The sequence below is a fragment of the Schistocerca piceifrons genome, chromosome 3 (genome assembly GCF_021461385.2).
Source record: "Schistocerca piceifrons isolate TAMUIC-IGC-003096 chromosome 3, iqSchPice1.1, whole genome shotgun sequence".
Taxonomy (NCBI): domain Eukaryota; kingdom Metazoa; phylum Arthropoda; class Insecta; order Orthoptera; family Acrididae; genus Schistocerca; species Schistocerca piceifrons.
Window position 1 is genome coordinate 395597479 of NC_060140.1, and position 19558 is coordinate 395617036.

At 42.2% G+C, this 19558-nt stretch overlaps 1 protein-coding gene across 2 annotated transcripts in view; it reads left to right on the forward strand.

The window, feature by feature from the left end:
- Positions 1–19558, forward strand: part of LOC124789701 (abasic site processing protein HMCES-like) — a 101315-nt gene that overhangs the window by 27256 nt on the left and 54501 nt on the right. For both annotated transcript variants that reach the window (XM_047257152.1, XM_047257153.1), the window contains exon 7: positions 4540–5061. In XM_047257152.1, the coding sequence (XP_047113108.1) occupies positions 4540–5061 (522 nt within the window). The remainder of the gene's footprint in view (positions 1–4539; positions 5062–19558) is intronic.

Here is a 19558-nt window from a genome sequence, read left to right on the forward strand (position 1 = left end):
TTGTGACACCTATGTAGATCATGTTTCATGAAGCAGTGGAGCATTCCATGTTATTAAAACAGGTCATTTCACTTCAAATTAAGAATGCTGTCCAACGAACATGTTTAAAAGGCTGGATATTGTTCATGAGGATTGAACCCTTGAATAAATCCCCATCCAGCCATCCAGGATTAGATTTTCCACAGTTTAACAGTACCACTGAAAATGTACACTAGGGTGGTTCCTGTGAATAGACCGTGGCTAATTGTTTCCTCTTCTGTGTCTGACTGACAAATAGCTTAGGCTAATGACCATGCCATTGATAGAAAACTGGACTGTACACTACCTTCTTTGAAAGGAGAGTGTACAGGGTGTTTCAAAAAGAACTTTACAACCTTGAAAAGTCATATAAATTAATTCATAGTACCTACAGAGGTGACTGTTGTGTCAATTTTTAGGGAAATACATCAAGTTTTGTATCATGTAGTTTGCTACTGTCGAATCACAACATAAGGAGCGCTAGTGGCAGTTGCGTTAGAGATGGCTGCCTTCACTGGACCCGAGTGCGCTTGCTGTGTGTTTTGGTTTGAAGAATCAAAGCCAGCAACAACAGTTCAGCGTAATTTCTGTACCAAGTACGCTAAAGATTCTCCTACAATTATGAGTGGCATAAATGTTTTGTAGAAACAGGGTTCTCAGTAAGACATGAGAAATCATCGGGTCATCAAAGCTCACCTGACGACGTCATTGTGTGAGTGAGACAACATTTTGTCAACAGCCCTACTAAATCGACCCATTGTGCATCTCGCGAACTGCAAATCCCACATACAAGTGTTTGGCATGTGTTGAGAACCTGTTTGCATTTGAAACCATACAGAAGATACTGATAAAATTGCTCGCAAGAACTTTTGTGCAGATATGTTGAATAAATTACATGAGGATGAACATTTCTTGGACAAAATCAGCTTTTCACTTAAGTGGCAAGGTTAACACACATAACTGTAGGATCAAACATTGCAACATGTTCATTATAGCCCTAAACTGAACATTTTTGCTGCTTTGAGCAAGAACAAAGTGTACAGCCCCTTTTTTTCCCACGAGGCAACCATTAACGGGATAGTGTACCTGGATATGTTACAATAATTTTTGATACCACAGATCGATGTGGATGACCAAGAACGAAATGTTTACTTAATGCAAGATGGTGCACCACCCCACTACCTGGCCGATGTCCGGTATTTTCTCCTTGACCGCTTTTCAGGTCAATGGATTGGCCATGATGTGCCAATTGCATGGCCTCTTTGTTCCCCAGACTTGACCTTTTTTGGGGGGATTCATCAAGGATATAGTGTTTGTACCTCCTATGCCGGCTTCTCTGTCTGAACTTACAGCAAGAATTTATGCCACCACTATGCAATTTACATCTGTAATGCTACAGCAAACTTGGGAAGAAATTGTCTTCCAATGGTATGTGTGCATGATTACCAATGGAAGCCACATACATCATCTTCATTTAAGGTAAAAAAAAAAAAAAACACTTTTTGTGTTTCCCTACAAAGTAACTCTAAACCCATCTCTATATCTTCTTTCAATAAATTTATGTGAATATTTAAAGTTGTAAAGTTCTTTTTGAAACACCTTGTACTGTGTTTATAGCCAGCAGACACTTTTGGGTTGGATAATTCTAGTCAGTTAGCCACAGTAGTTGGTACACACCCCACTGTGCTGTTTTCTCTGCTGAAGTCTTTGTACTTACTAGAAATGGCTCATCTGTATAATTGGTACCCTAAATGCAAAACGGATAGTGATTCATTGGAATGTCCTGGATAGCTTAAAATGGTAATTTAATGAATAAAAGAAAAACACAAGGGGACCAGTTAAACATACATGGTGTGACACAGTGACAGGAGCAGAGTTTTTAAATGAAATTTCAGATTCCTTAATAATAAAAGCAAGAGTTAACAATGTGATGCCTTTGTGCAAAGGGTTTGTAGGCCCAACAAAGATGAACTCATTGTGTGGAAGTGTTGAGAGGAGAAGTCATATTTATCAGAGACATATACACCTCCTTGCCTCTTCTCCATCTTGCAAGATGTTAATGTTACAGTGCTTGTGCCTTATAAGCTAGTGACCGTCATCTCCTAAAGCCTTAGGCCAGGAGATTCTCAACAGCCTCATCAGACACCCACTTCCTCCCAATTCCTTGACCATTCATTTCTTCCTTTGTGTGTATGGACCTATGCCACTGCACGCCACTGTGATAGAAAAGACAGCGTAATAATGAAAAAAGAACTATGCATTCTGAACATGAATCAGTGCATGCTCTAAACCACTGGTACAGGATAGTTTTCCACCATTGGTTTCTCACTGTTTTGTTTCCCTTCTTTGACACTGCCTATTGTTAGAGTATCCAACAATTTTCACTCTAGTGACAACATCCCAGTCTTAGTGCATTCAGTAGATTGTGCAATGCTAAACGGATAGTGGGCACAGTATCCAGATGGTTGGATCACATTACAGATACGATCCATTACATCTCTTGTGTATGTATTTGAAATCCTTCAGGACAACTACAGAGACCACTGGCTCTAATATAAAAATTTTCTCTTTCTTCCATTCTTTTTGGCTTTCTTGTGTGCCGAGCTGGCTACTGTGGAAAAACTTGAACATATAATTGGATTGAATGATAAGTGAAGGTGGTGAAATTATGCAGGCAATGCAAATAATAATACTTATGTTTATTTGTAACTCAAACACATACTCACGTGAGCAACTCTTCAGTTTGTGTCCACTCAACACCACAACTACCATATGAGAGAAAGTAATCTACTTTCTTTCATTTGTAACAAGTGAAAGTGGCCTGGCGACAGAGATTCATTTTGCTCCAGTGAGTCTCTAATCAATGGCAAAGGAGATAAACAAAAAAAATCTACAATAACACTACATTGAAACAATGAATTATGTTACATTCCAGTTGAGACAGGGGTGATATTACACTGTATCATGGTGGAACAAGGCGTAGTGTGCTACAGTTGGAAGAAAATGAGTTACACTTGATGGATTCGAATGCAGTCCAACTCCAGAGAACCTCTTAGCATTTTGAGTAGTTCGGCCAGAGGCCACAAACTTATTAAGGAGACCAAGAAGAGATTATTCCAGAAATCCTTCTCTCAGATAATTCCCCTATGCCTTTGATTCTATGGGGGACCATCAGGATTTTGGCTGGTGTAAAGGGTGCTCTGGTAATATGGTTATTGAGATGATATAATCTAAATGAGCAAAGATACTGGACTCTCATTCAGGACAGTGACTCAAATTCCCCTACCAGCCTTCAAAATTTAGTTTTCTCAAGATTTCCCTAAATGGCTTAAGGCAAATGTCGGGATCGTTTCTGTGGAAAGGACATGACCTGTTTCCTTCCTCATCCATCTCCCACAAACACATCTCATCAGTCATCAATACATGAATATACTATTCCCTCAGTAATCGAAGGGCCCATAAAAAAGATTTAGAACATGCTAGCTTTCGGGTCAATGGGTTTTAAGAGCTGTAGAGTATGTGACGCCGCCCCACTCCCCCTCCAACACACACACACACATACACACCAGAACAACTACATTGTCCTGGTTGTCTACATAGTTTGACTGTGGTGGGGGGTTGTGTCGGGTGTAGTTGGTGAGAGGAGAAAGGATAGGGGATGAGGAGGGGGGTTGAGGAAGGGTGGCTGATGGGAGGTCAAGGCAGCAGATGTCCAAGATAGGACTGTGGCACCTGTGAGCTCATTCCTGATTACAGACAGAGAGTTTTGTGCTGACAATATGACGACATTAGGGTATGAGATTAAGATGAAGAGGGAAACTGAAGAACAGGATGTGCATGCTGGATGACGAGTGGGCAGGGGTAGAGGTTGATGTGGGGCTTCTGGATATTAAGGCAAGTAGAATTACGGGAACAAAGATTGTGTTGCTATGATAACTCCCATCTATGTAATTCAAAGAAAGTTGTTTGTTTTTGTGTGTGTGTGTGTGTGTGTGTGTGTGTGTGTGTGTGTGTGTGTGCGCGCGCAGATATGGCACAGGAAATCTGTTTGCGGACTAAGTTTGGTGAGTAATGCCTTTCTGTGAAGGCATTAGTAATACCTTCAGCGTAGGGGGCAGAGGATATCTCAATCACTGCATATGTGCCGTCCAGCAGTGTCCACACTATATACTGTATAAGTGACTTTTTGGTGCAGAAGGGATGGCAGCTATCAGAATGCAGATATTGTACATGACAATCCATTATGCAAACCAAATGTTTCATTTATAGAGAAAATAATGGATGTGTGTTTTGCAGAGCTGATAATCAAGTGTGCTTGAATATATAATCATTATGGGGAAAAACCTGTTACTAAGTATTCTTAAGCATTCACTTTCTGTATATGAACAACCCAGGACAGGTAAGCAAGTAATGAATCCATCATTAAGTTTTCATTTATTGACTTGTAATCCACAACATTGTAAATTTGGTTATGTGCATGTTCTATTTTATATTATACAGTGTGGGTTATGTATGTTTCAGTCGCCCTAAACTAGGTGCGAGTGCTGCCTTAATGGAATCTTGGTTAAAGCAGAAGTATGGTTCCTTGAAAAGACCCGAGGAAAATGCTATGGTCACAGAAGTGAATGAGGATGCCAAGCGAGTCAAAGTAGCAGAACAGCAGCAACAACAGCAGGAGCAACGACGCCCACAACTTCAGGTTCAGCAGCAACAAGATGTCGATATGCGGGAACAGGAAGAGGAGGAGGAAATGGAAGATGATGAAGAGGAGGATGAGGATGATGACATAGAAGAAGATGAAGATGAAGTTGCTGAAGAGGAGGAAGATGAAGATGAGGAAGCAGTTGATGATGAAGAAAATGATGACGATGATGATGACGAAGATGATGATGAAGTAATGGATGATGAAGAAGATGATGATGATGATGACGACGAGGAAGATGATGAGATAGAAGAAGAGGAAGAAGAAAACTCAGTTAAAATGGAGCCGGAATCAGATGTTGCTGCCAGTAGTGGTGATGAAGAAAGGGCAGATGTTGCTGGGTAAGGTTTTTAACATAGTTATAATTTGTCTACTGTGTGGCACATAGAAGCACTCAAAAGAATACAGTATTCACACTAGCTTTGAAGCTCTTGCTCTTTCTGTAGCAAGAGTACACACATTCTCACACATGACCACACAGGCATCCAAATGCTCAAACCAGCATCCATGGCATGATTGACAGTTATCAATTATTGAGGGCAATTGCATGGGTAGATGGAGGTGGGAAGGAGGCAGGGAAGGATTCATGGGGACAGGAGGCATAGCAGGATGGTGTGAGAGGCCACAAATAAATCTGTTCAATATCAAAATCAATCTATTCGCCGGCCGGTGTGGCCGTGCGGTTAAAGGCGCTTCAGTCTGGAACCGCGTGACCGCTACGGTCGCAGGTTCGAATCCTGCCTCGGGCATGGATGTGTGTGGTGTCCTTAGGTTAGTTAGGTTTAATTAGTTCCAAGTTCTAGGTGACTGATGACCTCAGAAGTTAAGTCGCATAGTGCTCAGAGCCATTCAATCTGTTCAATATCAAGTGCACCAACCGTCAACAGCAGCTTCACTTTGACAGCTGTCACCTTTTCTGTGTCAATAAGTATCTTCCGTACAGCCTTAGCACCCATGAACGTCACATCTGCAGTGGGAAGCAGGAGCTGTCGAAATATATCGATAACCTCCCCATAGCCTTTATTGACAGCCAGTGTCTTATACAGCTTACCCACAAACTGAGTTCCCATGCCATCTCCTTCTCTGAAACCAGTCAAGCTGTTAACCAGCCACTGACCCGGGGTTGCCACAAGTTCTGGAAATCGGGGAATTTCAGATGTGTCAGGGAAATTTGAAAAAACACTGGAAAAATTTTGTTTTTGTCTCGGTAAATGGAATGGTTTGTTTACTGAAATGTCATGCATAGTCGCTGGCTGGTCGCAACCTAGTATGTGCACCGCTTCCCTACTCCCTCATTCTTACTGCTTCTCCCCTTTCTACCACTCCCCTCAGCTTGCAGTCAGTGCTGCCACCACTTCTTGCTGCTAGCCTAGCAGCTGCTGACGAGGGACAGGGAGGTGTGAGGAGTGGTTTTTTTTGGATCTGATTCTCAGAGACTGTCAATGCAGTGGCCGGAGACAGTGATAGTGTGTGTGTGTGTGTGTGTGTGTGTGTGTGTGTGTGTGTGTGTGTGTGCGTGTGTGCGTGTTTTCGGACAAAGGCTGTGGCTAAATATTTTTCAGAGTATGATTGTCTTTTCTATGTCCCTGTCTGTGACTCGGCAACCATCTTTACAGTGATTTGCTACCTATCCTCATTAATATTGATTCTCAGAGTATTTTCGCAAGTTATCTGTAGCATGGATTGATCACTGCAGTCTGATTTCATCAACGTGGTGTCTGTAACACATGAATAGCTGCCCTCAGGAGTGGACTCCATGGCGAGCCAAAATCACAGGCCATCGTTTCCCACTAAAGTGAAGGCTCTGCCTGGATCTAACCTCACCGATCTGCCTGCAGGCCAGGTCTCCTTGTGTGTGGCGTAATGTGGTGGACTTTCATGGTTTATCTATTGACCCAGGACTGCAGTGCTCTACATCTACATCTACATTGATACTCCGCAAGCCACCCAACGGTGTGTGGCGGAGGGCACTTTACGTGCCACCGTCATTACCTCCCTTTCCTGTTCCAGTCGCGTATGGTTCGCGGGAAGAACGACTGTCTGAAAGCCTCCGTGCGCGCTCTAATCTCTCTAATTTTACATTCGTGATCTCCTCTGGAGGTATAAGTAGGGGGAAGCAATATATTCGATACCTCATCCAGAAACGCACCCTCTCGAAACCTGGGGAGCAAGCTACACCGTGATGCAGAGCGCCTCTCTTGCAGAGTCTGCCACTTGAGTTTATTAAACATCTCCGTAACGCTATCACGGTTACCAAATAACCCTGTGACGAAACGCGCCGCTCTTCTTTGGATCTTCTCTATCTCCTCCGTCAGACCGATCTGGTACGAATCCCACACTGATGAGCAATACTCAAGTATAGGTCGAACGAGTGTTTTGTAAGCCACCTCCTTTGTTGATGGACTACATTTTCTAAGCACTCTCCCAATGAATCTCAACCTGGTACCCGCCTTACCAACAATTAATTTTATATGATCATTCCACTTCAAATCGTTCCGCATGCATACTCCCAGATATTTTACAGAAGTAACTGCTACCAGTGTTTGTTCCGCTATCATATAATCATACAATAAAGGATCCTTCTTTCTATGTATTCGCAATACATTACATTTGTCTATGTTAAGGGTCAGTTGCCACTCCCTGCACCAAGTGCCTATCCGCTGCAGATCTTCCTGCATTTCGCTACAATTTTCTAATGCTGCAACTTGTCTGTATACTACAGCATCATCCGCAAAAAGCCGCATGGAACTTCCGACACTATCTACTAAGTCATTTATATATATTGTGAAAAGCAATGGTCCCATAACACTCCCCTGTGGCACGCCAGAGGCTACTTTAACTTCTGTAGACGTCTCTCCATTGATAACAACATGCTGTGTTCTGTTTGCTAAAAACTCTTCAATCCAGCCACACAGCTGGTCTGATATTCCGTTGGCTCTTACTTTGTTTATCAGGCGACAGTGCGGAACTGTATCGAACGCCTTCCGGAAGTCAAGAAAAATAGCATCTACCTGGGAGCCTGTATCTAATATTTTCTGGGTCTCATGAACAAATAAAGCGAGTTGGGTCTCACACGATCGCTGTTTCCGGAATCCATGTTGATTCCTACATAGTAGATTCTGGGTTTCCAGAAATGACATGATACGCGAGCAAAAAACATGTTCTAAAATTCTACAAGAGATCGACGTAAGAGATACAAGTCTATAGTTTTGCGCATCTGCTCGACGACCCTTCTTGAAGACTGGGACTATCTGTGCCCTTTTCCAATCATTTGGAACCCTCCGTTCCTCTAGAGACTTGCGGTACACGGCTGTTAGAAGGGGGGCAAGTTCTTTCGCGTACTCTGTGCTCCTCGGCAGTCCAGAGGCCACGGGCAGTGGATTTCAGGAATTGCAACTGTCTCACTGCAAGTGTAAGGGACATTCAAAAAGAAACAAACCAGAGGCATAATTACAGAAACCAGTACCTGTATGTTAGAAGTATTGAACCTGGCTGTTGAGACACTTGTCCCACTGTGACAGAAGGCGGTGAATGGCTGTCTCATAAAATTCCCGGGGCTGTGATGTTGACCAGTTCTGCACAGCTGGACGTCATCATCCAAGATCAGTCATTTGCCCTTCAGAGCCTTTTTAAGGGAACCAAGGTCGCCCCCTTCTGATTCACTTCCTGTAGCATGGGACAACAGTGAATGCCCAGCACTACTCACCAACCTTAACTACCCTTCGCCAGGTAATCAAATCAAAACTACCAGGCAATCTCACCTGTGGGGTCAATCTGCTCCATGCCAATGCAAAGCCTCATAAGGCCAACACAGTCACGGCACTCCTGCAGAAATTCAAATAGGAGGTTCTTGGCCACCTCCATACAGTCCGGACCTCTCTCCCTGTGATTATGCCATTTTGGGTCCCTTAAAAAGGCTTTGAGGGGCAAATGATTTACCACGGACGACGACGTCCACCTGTACATGCAGAACTGGTTAACATCACAATCCCTGGAATTTTATGTGACAGCCATTCACCGCCTTGTGTCACAGTGGGACAAGTGTCTCAACAGCCAGGTCAATACTTCTAACATACAGGTACCGGTTTCTGTAATTATGCTTCCGGCTCATTTCTTTTTGAACACCCAATATACATAGTACAGTGCAGCGTTTTATAGCCATTTTATTTATTGTACTGCATTGTGGTACTTCAAAAGTAGTTTATACATTAGAAAGTATGTACAATAAGGAGAAGAAAATTGCGGCAGTCACTGGGAGTTTGTACGCTATGTGCCCATGCATGTCTTGAAAGAAAAACCATACAGTTCCTGTAAAATAATACACATAACACAGTGGGTAATAACTGACAATAACAAACCTAGTAGAACCAACATTTTATGGGTGTTGGTTTACACAACTCTTCCCTGTCATACACTTCTTTCAAAAGGCCTACTTTTTTTTAAGGTTATTTCTGAAATCAGTGAAGATATCTTAAATTTTTCACCAAATATTTCATTTTATTGAAATAAAATAACAGCAGTGCTCTTAATGAAACATATACACCACTTGGCTTGCTTACTCCAACTAAAAACAGCTCATTACAAAAGATTTTAGTGTTAATACTTCAGATTCTTGCTCATACATTTAGAAATACAGAAGTCCTTGAAGTTTTCTGTTAACTTATGTCTTTACTTAACCTTGATATATCAAAATTTGTCGGGGTCAAATGCTAAAACTTGTCTAGAAATCAGAGAAATATCAGGGAATTTCGCCTTGGGGAAACTTGTGGCAGCTCTGTAACCAGCACTCCTCTGATCATCTATTATCACCCAGACCTTGAAAAGCTCAACTACTTCCTTCACTAGTTGTGCCTTGAGAGGGGGCTACCTTACTCAATATCCTACAGGTTACGATTAAGTTCTCACCTCACAATTGATCTGTTGAAATAAGAATCACCTTTTTCAATCTTGACCGTTGCCATTTGTATTTTCTTGGAAGTTGTGGACCTGCTGCTTAGTTCCACTTGGTAAAGCACACACAGTTGCATGTTTGCTACCTACTAACTACCTAAAATACATTTTCTACTTTCACGAGCATCTTTCATTGGCCTAAGATGATAATAGTGGAACATGTTATACCAGATAAACTCATGTTACACTTTCGATTCCTCCACTTAGGCTAAAGATTTTGTGAAGCTCAACTTATGTAAGTAATTACAATCATTTTCCAAACTGCAGGTTTCATTAAAAGGTCGTTCTTCAACTTAAACTCTCATAAGAAAAAACTTCATTTTACAACACACTGTCTCCCATAAGCTTGAAACACCAAGTAATTATGGACAGTGGAAAGGAAATGCATTATAAAATTGCATTTTATTGTCTTCTAAATGTTTATTACGCTCAAACAATACACAGGTAAATGCAAGTGTTAAGTTTTAGATTCTTTAAAATAGCCACCCTTTGCTTTAATCACTGCTTTGTGTATTCTCAGCATGTAATGGGTAAATTTTGCCTTGTAACTAGTCTCTGTTATTGCTTCAGGACTTTAAAGTATGTCCCACATGAATCCCATTTTTCAGATCCTCATGTCCAACTCATGCCATGGTAGTTCAATTGGGTTACAATCTGGGGACTGGGGAGGTCATTCCAAGTTTTTCAAAGTTTTCTGAACCTCTGCAGACTTCACACAGTTCTGACACAAGCTAGATGTACATTTCAGGACATTGTTTTGTTGCAAAGCAAGCCCTTTTCCAATCTGACACAAATCAGATGTATTAGCATGTCACTAGAGGATTGCATGGTAATCCTTTTGGTTCATTTTTCCATCTACTTTCACCAAAGCCCCAAGTTTATTCCCTCCAAGAGATCCCCATACCATCACAGAACCTCTTCCATGCTTCAGTTGGAATAATCCAGTGAAGATTCAAGCATTCACAGGGTAAGTGGTGTACATGTTGATGGCATTTGTTCCAAATGTTCAAACTTGGATTCATCAGTGAATATGCCTCTCTTCCAATCCTCTGCTGTCCACTCTTGGTGTGTCGTAGCCCACTGAACCCTTTTCTTCTTATTGACCGGGCACAACAATGATTTTGTTGCTGCTACATAATCCTGGAGGTTGTTTTCTTCTAGGCACCATCTCACTATTGGCTCACTGGTATATTTGTGTTTAGTTCAGCAACCAGTTCACGGACAGTCATCGTAGGAGCTTGTATCTCGATGCCAGTGCATGGTCTTGACAATTCCTGCTCATGGAAATTTCTTTGACATTTGCCAGCCTGTATAGCTTCTTTATCCATGAATCATAGGGAATCTGGCACTCTAGGGCCGTTTTCAATTCCTTTTGCAGTGTGTCCTACCCTCATACAAATGGAACTAGAACTGGACAGAACTACAAACTGAGTACTTCTGCAACACAGTTGTGCCATCTGCTGGCACTGCATGATGTGTTTAGTTGAACTGCTCAGCCAGGTAAAGTCAGTTTGTATGAAACTGAGTAGTACTTAGTATGTACATATATGTACAGTAATTATCTGTACAATACAGTAAGTGTCGTGATTATTCATTATTTGTGAATGCTATTCTGTATTCTAACCAATAACTTGTGTAGATCACCCCCATCTTGCTCCGTTGTAATATGCAGTATGTTTCCTAACTTATGGAGGGTATTATATATATATCAAATGGGTGAGTGTATTTCTCAGTTGAGTCATTTTCACTCACTAATATTTCAGTTATCAGGGTTAAGCCTTATAGCTTGCCTTTCCATTTTATGTAAGTATTTAGCATACATTCTCAGTTAATTAAAGTACAAAGAGTCTTGTTTCTAATTTCCTTCTTAACATGCCTAGTTCAACATACTAATAGAAATTTATTTCATCCAGGGCTTGTTGTATATGTAAAAACAATCTATTATTGCATCAGGCTGAACCATGATTTCATTTGCTTTGCTCCAAGGTAATTAGCTTTGTGCTCTCTTTAAAACATGCTATTTAACATTACTAGTTTCTCAAATTTATTGAGGTAGAAACAAGAATAAGTTTTATTTTACCTTAAGGAGTAAACTAACCAACATTGTCATCTTTGTGACACAGGTGTCCCTTTCCTTACCACTATACAAAAAAAAAGGAACAGTGCAGGTTATTTCTTACATGGGTGCACATTTCTTACATGGGTGCACCTAACCAAGGCTTTGGTTACCCTTTCTTCTGGGTTCACCTACCCTTTCACCCTCCCACAGCCATTATAAGGCATAGGCCATTCCTTCCACAGATACACCTGACCACAGATAACACCATCCACCATCCTCTTTCTGCAGTCCACCTATCCTTCACTCTCGAAAACCTACATAAAATAATGTCCACCCATCTTAAGTCTTTGAGATGGTATGCACAACTTAGTATCCTTATTCTTATAACTTTTCCTCCAGAAGCTTTTGCCGTAGCATACTGACTTTACCCAGATATCACAAACATTTGTTTCCTGACTCCTTCTTTGTTGTACATTCTTTATGCACTTCACCACACCATATCACATACATTATTAACGTATTTCATCCTAGCCCTTTGCTTTCATACGCTTATTGAGAATTTTTTTCAGTCAGAACCTATGAGATGTTATTGGATTACGATACTTTGTTGTGTTAAAATAATATTAACAGAGCTATAAACCACCTACTTTTTAAAATCAGGTGGAAATAAAGTGGTTGTTCTCTTTGATTTTCTAAGTTTCTTTTCAATTATCAGGATCAATACCATCTACATCTACATTTATACTCCGCAAGCCACCCAACGGTGTGTGGCGGAGGCACTTTACGTGCCACTGTCATTACCTCCCTTTCCTGTTCCAGTTGCGTATGGTTCGCGGGAAGAACGACTGTCTGAAAGCCTCCGTGCACGCTCTAATCTCTCTAATCTTACATTCGTGATCTCCTCGGGAGGTATAAGTAGGGGGAAGCAATATATTCGATACCTCATCTAGAAACGCACCCTCTCGAAACCTGGACAGTAAGCTACACCGCGATGCAGAGCGCCTCTCTTGCAGAGTCTGCCGCTTGAGTTTGTTAAACATCTCCGTAGCACTATCACGGTTACCAAATAACCCTGTGACGAAACGCGCCGCTCTTCTTTGGATCTTATCTATCTCCTCCTTCAACCCGATCTGGTACGGATCCCATACTGATGAGCAATACTCAAGTATAGGTCGAACGAGTGTTTTGTAAGCCACCTCCTTTGTTGATGGACTACATTTTCTAAGGACTCTCCCAATGAATCTCAACCTGGTACCCGCCTTACCAACAATTAATTTTATATGATCATTCCACTTCAAATTGTTCCGCACGCATACTCAGAGATATTTTACAGAAGTAACTGCTACCAGTGTTTGTTCCGCTGTCATATAATCATACAATAAAGGATCCTTCTTTCTATGTATTCGCAATACATTATATTTGTCTATGTTAGGGGTCAGTTGCCACTCCCTGCACCAAGTGCCTATCCGCTGCAGATCTTCCTGCATTTCGCTACAATTTTCTGATGCTGCAACTTCTCTGTATATTACAGCATCATCCGCAAAAAGCCGCATGGGACTTCCGACACTATCTGCTAGGTCATTTATATATATTGTGAAAAGCAATGGTCCCATAACACTCCCCTGTGGCACGCCAGAGGTTACTTTAACGTCAGTAGACGTCTCTCCATTGATAACAACATGCTGTGTTCTGTTTGCTAAAAACTCTTCAATCCAGCCACACAGCTGGTCTGATATTCCGTAGGCTCTTACTTTGTTTATCAGGCGACAGTGTGGAACTGTATCGAACGCCTTCCGGAAGTCAAGAAAAATAGCATCTACCTGGGAGCCTGTATCTAATATTTTCTGGGTCTCATGAACAAATAAAGCGAGTTGGGTCTCACACGATCGCTGTTTCCGGAATCCATGTTGATTCCTACATAGTAGATTCTGGGTTTCCAGAAATGACATGATACGCGAGCAAAAAACATGTTCTAAAATTCTACAAGAGATCGACGTAAGAGATATAAGTCTATAGTTTTGCGCATCTGCTCGACGACCCTTCTTGAAGACTGGGACTATCTGTGCCCTTTTCCAATCATTTGGAACCCTCCGTTCCTCTAGAGACTTGCGGTACACGGCTGTTAGAAGGGGGGCAAGTTCTTTCGCGTACTCTGTGTAGAATCGAATTGGTATCCCGTCAGGTCCAGTGGACTTTACTCTGTTGAGTGATTCCAGTTGCTTTTCTATTCCTTGGACACTTATTTCGATGTCAGCCATTTTTCGTTTGTGCGAGGATTTAGAGAAGGAACTGCAGTGCGGTCTTCCTCTGTGAAACAGCTTTGGGAAAGGGTGTTTAGTATTTCAGCTTTACGCGTGTCATCCTCTGTTTCAATGCCATCATTATCCCAGAGTGTCTGGATATGCTGTTTCGAGCCACTTACTGATTTAATGTAAGACCAGAACTTCCTAGGATTTTCTGTCAAGTCGGTACATAGAATTTTACTTTCGAATTCACTGAACGCTTCACACATAGCCCACCTTACGCTAACTTTGACATCGTTTAGCTTCTGTTTGTCTGAGAGGTTTTGGCTGCGTTTAAACTTAGAGTGAAGCTCTCTTTGCTTTCGCAGTAGTTTCCTATCTCTGTATGTATATGAAAACTTGGCTCCCTAAATCCCTTAAAGAACATTTCTTAATGCTATTTAATCAAAAACGGACATTTTATGCCTGTGGCTGTGTACAATATATAGGTTGACTCTTACATAAAAGGTGACAACCAGCCACTTTTTACAATGCTATTTATTTATTTATTTAAACAGCACCATTACTGGTTTAGAACAGACAGGTTCACCTTCAGATGGCTAGTCCACATTTTATGTTAGCTTTCACCTTTTGTTTCCCCAACTGATGAAATTTCTTGGGGCTGGTGGTGTTCCACAGCCAAAACAAGATGAGAGACAATGTATTTTTAAGTGCATTTGTGCTTCACAACCTTTTTAAGTGATGTAAACAAATTATTAAAGGGAAGATGTTTCGGTTACTTACAATGAAAAGTCTGTGCCATTATGTTCCAGTGCAGACTGCTTATGATTTTGCATCATACAGTCTTCACTGGTGCTAGATCAAAAGCAGTCTGCATTTCTTAGCTATTAATTTCCATCTTAATTCCTTTACTTAATTGCCCTTTAGAACTTTCACTATAGCAAAAAATGTGAGAAATTTTTGCATTTTTCTTATGTCTGTCTAAATCTTTCATATACATGGAAGAAGCCTGGAGATACTGACAGGTTTCAGATAGATTATATAATGGTAAAAGAGAGATTCAGGAACCAGGTTTTAAATTGTAAGACATTTCCAGGGGCAGATGTGGACTCTGACCACAATCTATTGGTTATGAACTGTAGATTGAAACTGAAGAAACTGCAAAAAGGTGGGAATTTCAGGAGATGGGACCTGGATAAACTGACTAAACCAGAGGTTGTACAGTGTTTCAGGGAGAGCATAAGGGAACAGTTGACAGGAATGGGGGAAAGAAATACAGTAGAAGAAGAATGGGTAGCTATGAGGGATGAAGTAGTGAAGGCAGCAGAGGATCAGGTAGGTAAAAAGACGAGGGCTACTAGAAATCCTTGGGTAACAGAAGAGATATGGAATTTAATTGATGAAAGGAGAAAATATAAAAATGCAGTAAATGAAGTAGGCAAAAAGGAATACAAACGTCTCAAAAATGAGATCGACAGGAACTGCAAAATGGCTAAGCAGGGATGGCTAGAGGACAAATGTAAGGATGTAAAGACTTATCTCACTAGGGGTAAGATAGATACTGCTTACAGGAGAATTAAAGATACCTTTGGAGAAAAGAGAACCACTTGTATGAATATCAAGAGCTCAGATGAGAACCCAGTTCTAAGTAAAGAAGGGAAAGCAGAAAGGTGGAAGTAGTATATAGAGGGTCATAAGAAGGGCAGTGTACTTGAGGACAATATTATGGAAATGGAAGAGGATGTAGATGAAGACGAAATGGGAGATACAATATTGTGTGAAGAGTTTGACAGAGCACTGAAAGACCTGAGTCAAAACAAGGCCCCGGGAGTAACAACATTCCATTAGAACTACTGACGGCCTTGGGAGAGTCAGTCCTGACAAAACTCTACCATCTGGTGAGCAAGATGTATGAAACAGGTGAAATACCCTCAGAATTCAAGAAGAATATACACTCCTGGAAATTGAAATAAGAACACTGTGAATTCATTGTCCCAGGAAGGGGAAACTTTATTGAGACATTCCTGGGGTCAGATACATCACATGATCACACTGACAGAACCACAGGCACATAGACACAGGCAACAGAGCATGCACAATGGTGGCACTAGTACAGTGTATATCCACCTTTCGCAGCAATGCAGGCTGCTATTCTCCCATGGAGACGATCGTAGAGATGCTGGATGTAGTCCTGTGGAATGGCTTGCCATGCCATTTCCACCTGGCGCCTCAGTTGGACCAGCGTTCGTGCTGGACGTGCAGACCACGTGAGACGACGCTTCATCCAGTCCCAAACATGCTCAATGGGGGACAGATCCGGAGATCTTGCTGGCCAGGGTAGTTGACTTACACCTTCTAGAGCACGTTGGGTGGCACGGGATACATGCGGACGTGCATTGTCCTGTTGGAACAGCAAGTTCCCTTGCCGATCTAGGAATGGTAGAACGATGGGTTCGATGACGGTTTGGATGTACCGTGCACTATTCAGTGTCCCCTCGACGATCACCAGTGGTGTACGGCCAGTGTAGGAGATCGCTCCCCACACCATGATGCCGGGTGTTGGCCCTGTGTGCCTCGGTCGTATGCAGTCCTGATTGTGGCGCTCACCTGCACGGTGCCAAACATGCATACGGCCATCATTGGCACCAAGGCAGAAGCGACTCTCATCGCTGAAGACGACACGTCTCCATTCGTCCCTCCATTCACGCCTGTCGCGACACCACTGGAGGCTGGCTGCACGATGTTGGGGCGTGAGCGGAAGACGACCTAACGGTGTGCGGGACCGTAGCCCAGCTTCATGGAGACGGTTGCGAATGGTCCTCGCCGATACTCCAGGAGCAACAGTGTCCCTAATTTGCTGGGAAGTGGCGGTGCGGTCCCCTACGGCACTGCGTAGGATCCTACGGTCTTGGCGTGCATCCGTGCGTCGCTGCAGTCCGGTCCCAGGTCGACGGGCACGTGCACCTTCCGCCGACCACTGGCAACAACATCGATGAACTGTGGAGACCTCACGCCCCACGTGTTGAGCAATTCGGCGGTGCGTCCACCCGGCCTCCCGCATGCACACTATACGCCCTCGCTCAAAGTCAGTCAACTGCACATACGGTTCACGTCCACGCTGTCGCGGCATGCTACCAGTGTTAAAGACTGCGATGGAGCTCCGTATGCCACGGCAAACTGGCTGACACTGACGGCGGCGGTGCGCAAATGCTGCGCAGCTAGCGCCATTCGACGGCCAACACCGCGGTTCCTGGTGTGTCCGCTGTGCCGTGCGTGTGATCATTGCTTGTACAGCCCTCTCGCAGTGTCCGGAGCAAGTATGGTGGGTCTGACACACCGGTGTCAATGTGTTCTTTTTTCCATTTCCAGGAGTGTAATAATTTCAATACCAAAGAAAGCAGGTGCTGACAGATGTGAAAATTACCGAACTATCTGTTTAATAAGTCACAGCTGCAAAATGCTAATGCGAATTCTTTACAGACGAATGGAAAAACTGGTAGAAGCCAACCTCGGGGAAGATCAGTTTGAATTCTGTAGAAATATTGGAACATGTGAGGCAATACCGACCCTACGACTCATCTTAGAAGCTAGATTAAGGAAAGGCAAACCTACGTTTCTAGCATTTGTAGACTTAGAGAAAGCTTTTGACGATGTTGACTTGAATACTCTCTTTCAAATTCTAAAGGTGGCAGGGGTAAAATGCAGGGAGCAAAAGGCTATTTACAATTTGTACAGAAACCAGATGGCAGTTATAAGAGTCGAGGGGCATGAAAGGGAAGCAGTGGTTGGGAAGGGAGTGAGACATGGTTGTAGCCTATCCCCGATGTTATTCAATCTCTATATTGAGCAAGCTATGAAGAAAACAAAAGAAAAATTCGGAGTAGGTTTTGAAATCCGTGGAGAAGAAATAAAAACTCAGAGTTTCATCGATGACATTGTAATTCTGTCAGAGACAGCAAAGGACTTGGAAGAGGAGTTGAACGGAATGGACAGTGTCTTGAAAGGAGGATATAAGATGAACATCAACAAAAGCAAAATGAGGATAATGGAATGTAGTCGAATTAAGTCGGTGATGCTGAGGGAATTAGATTAGGAAATGAGAAACTTAAAGTAGTAAAGGAGTTTTGCTATTTGGGGAGCAAAATAACTGACGATGGTCAAAGTAGAGAGGATATCAAATGTAGACTGGGAATGGCAAGAAAACCGTTTCTGAAGAAGAGAAATTTGTTCACATGGAGTATGGATTTAAGTGTCAGGAAGTCATTTCTGAAAGTATTTGTATGGAGTGTAGCCATGTATGGAAGTGAAACATGGATGATAACTAGTTTGGACAAGAAGAGAATAGAAGCTTTCGAAATGTGGTGCTACAGAAGAATGCTGAAGATTAGATGGGTAGATCATATAACTAATGAGGAGGTATTGAATAGGATTGGGGAGAAGAGAAGTTTGTGGCACAACTTGACTGGAAGAAGAGATCGGTTGGTAGGACATGTTCTGAGGCGTCAAGGGATCACCAAATTAGTATTAGAGGGCAGCGTGGAGGGTAAAAATTGTAGAGGGAGACCAAGAGATGAATACACTAAACAGATTCAGAAGGATTTAGGTTGCAGTAGGTACTGTAAGATGATGAAGCTTGCACAGGATAGAGTAGCATGGAGAGCTTCATCAAACCCGTCTCTGGACTGAAGACAACAACAACAACAACAACAACATATAAATCTTTCATAGACTAGCACACGTCCCTGTAGCTAATGGAAGTTTTTTTAGAGTGATTTCTCACATCATTTGTTAAGACAGCTGATAAGCAAACATGTGCAGAATTGTCAATGCCGTCAGTTGTTGCATCATCATAGTATTCAGTGCATTTTGTATTTGCATTCTTACGTACATGCTGCCATATTAATTTGTCCTATTGAGGCTACAGTAATGTGTTCACTATGCTGCTCATAGTTGTATACCACATTCCTGTTTGCTTATTCATTGTTAAACCTACTCCTGTATTACCCCTATTTGACTCTGTATTTATAGCCCTATATTCACCTGACCAAACGTTCTGTTCCTCCTGCCACCAAACTTCACTAATTCCCACTTCAACCTATTCATTTCCGTTTTTAAATTTTCTAACCTACCTGCCCAATTAAAGGATCTAAGGTTCCACACTCCAGTCCATAGAATGCCAGTTTAGTTTCTCCAGATGACTACATCCTCGTGAGTAGTCCCTAATGGAGATCCAAATGGGAGAATATTTTACCTCTGGAAAATTTTACCAAAGAGGGTGCTATCATCGTTTTTGCCATACAGCAGAGCTGCTGCCCTCAGAAGAAATTATGGCTGTAGTTTCTCCTTCCTTTCAGATGTTCACAGTACCAGCACAGCAAGCTGTTTTGGTTGATGTTATAAGTTCAGACCAGTCAATCATCAGGAAACACGTGAGGAATTATTATTTACCACCTTTTTATCATGTGTATATAAATAGTTAAAGAAGACAAAAATTTTATTGTGATGGGGGACTGGAATTCGGTAGTAGGTGAAGAAAAGGAAATTATGTCTGCGTCAATATTTAAAGAAGATAAAATATTAATTGTG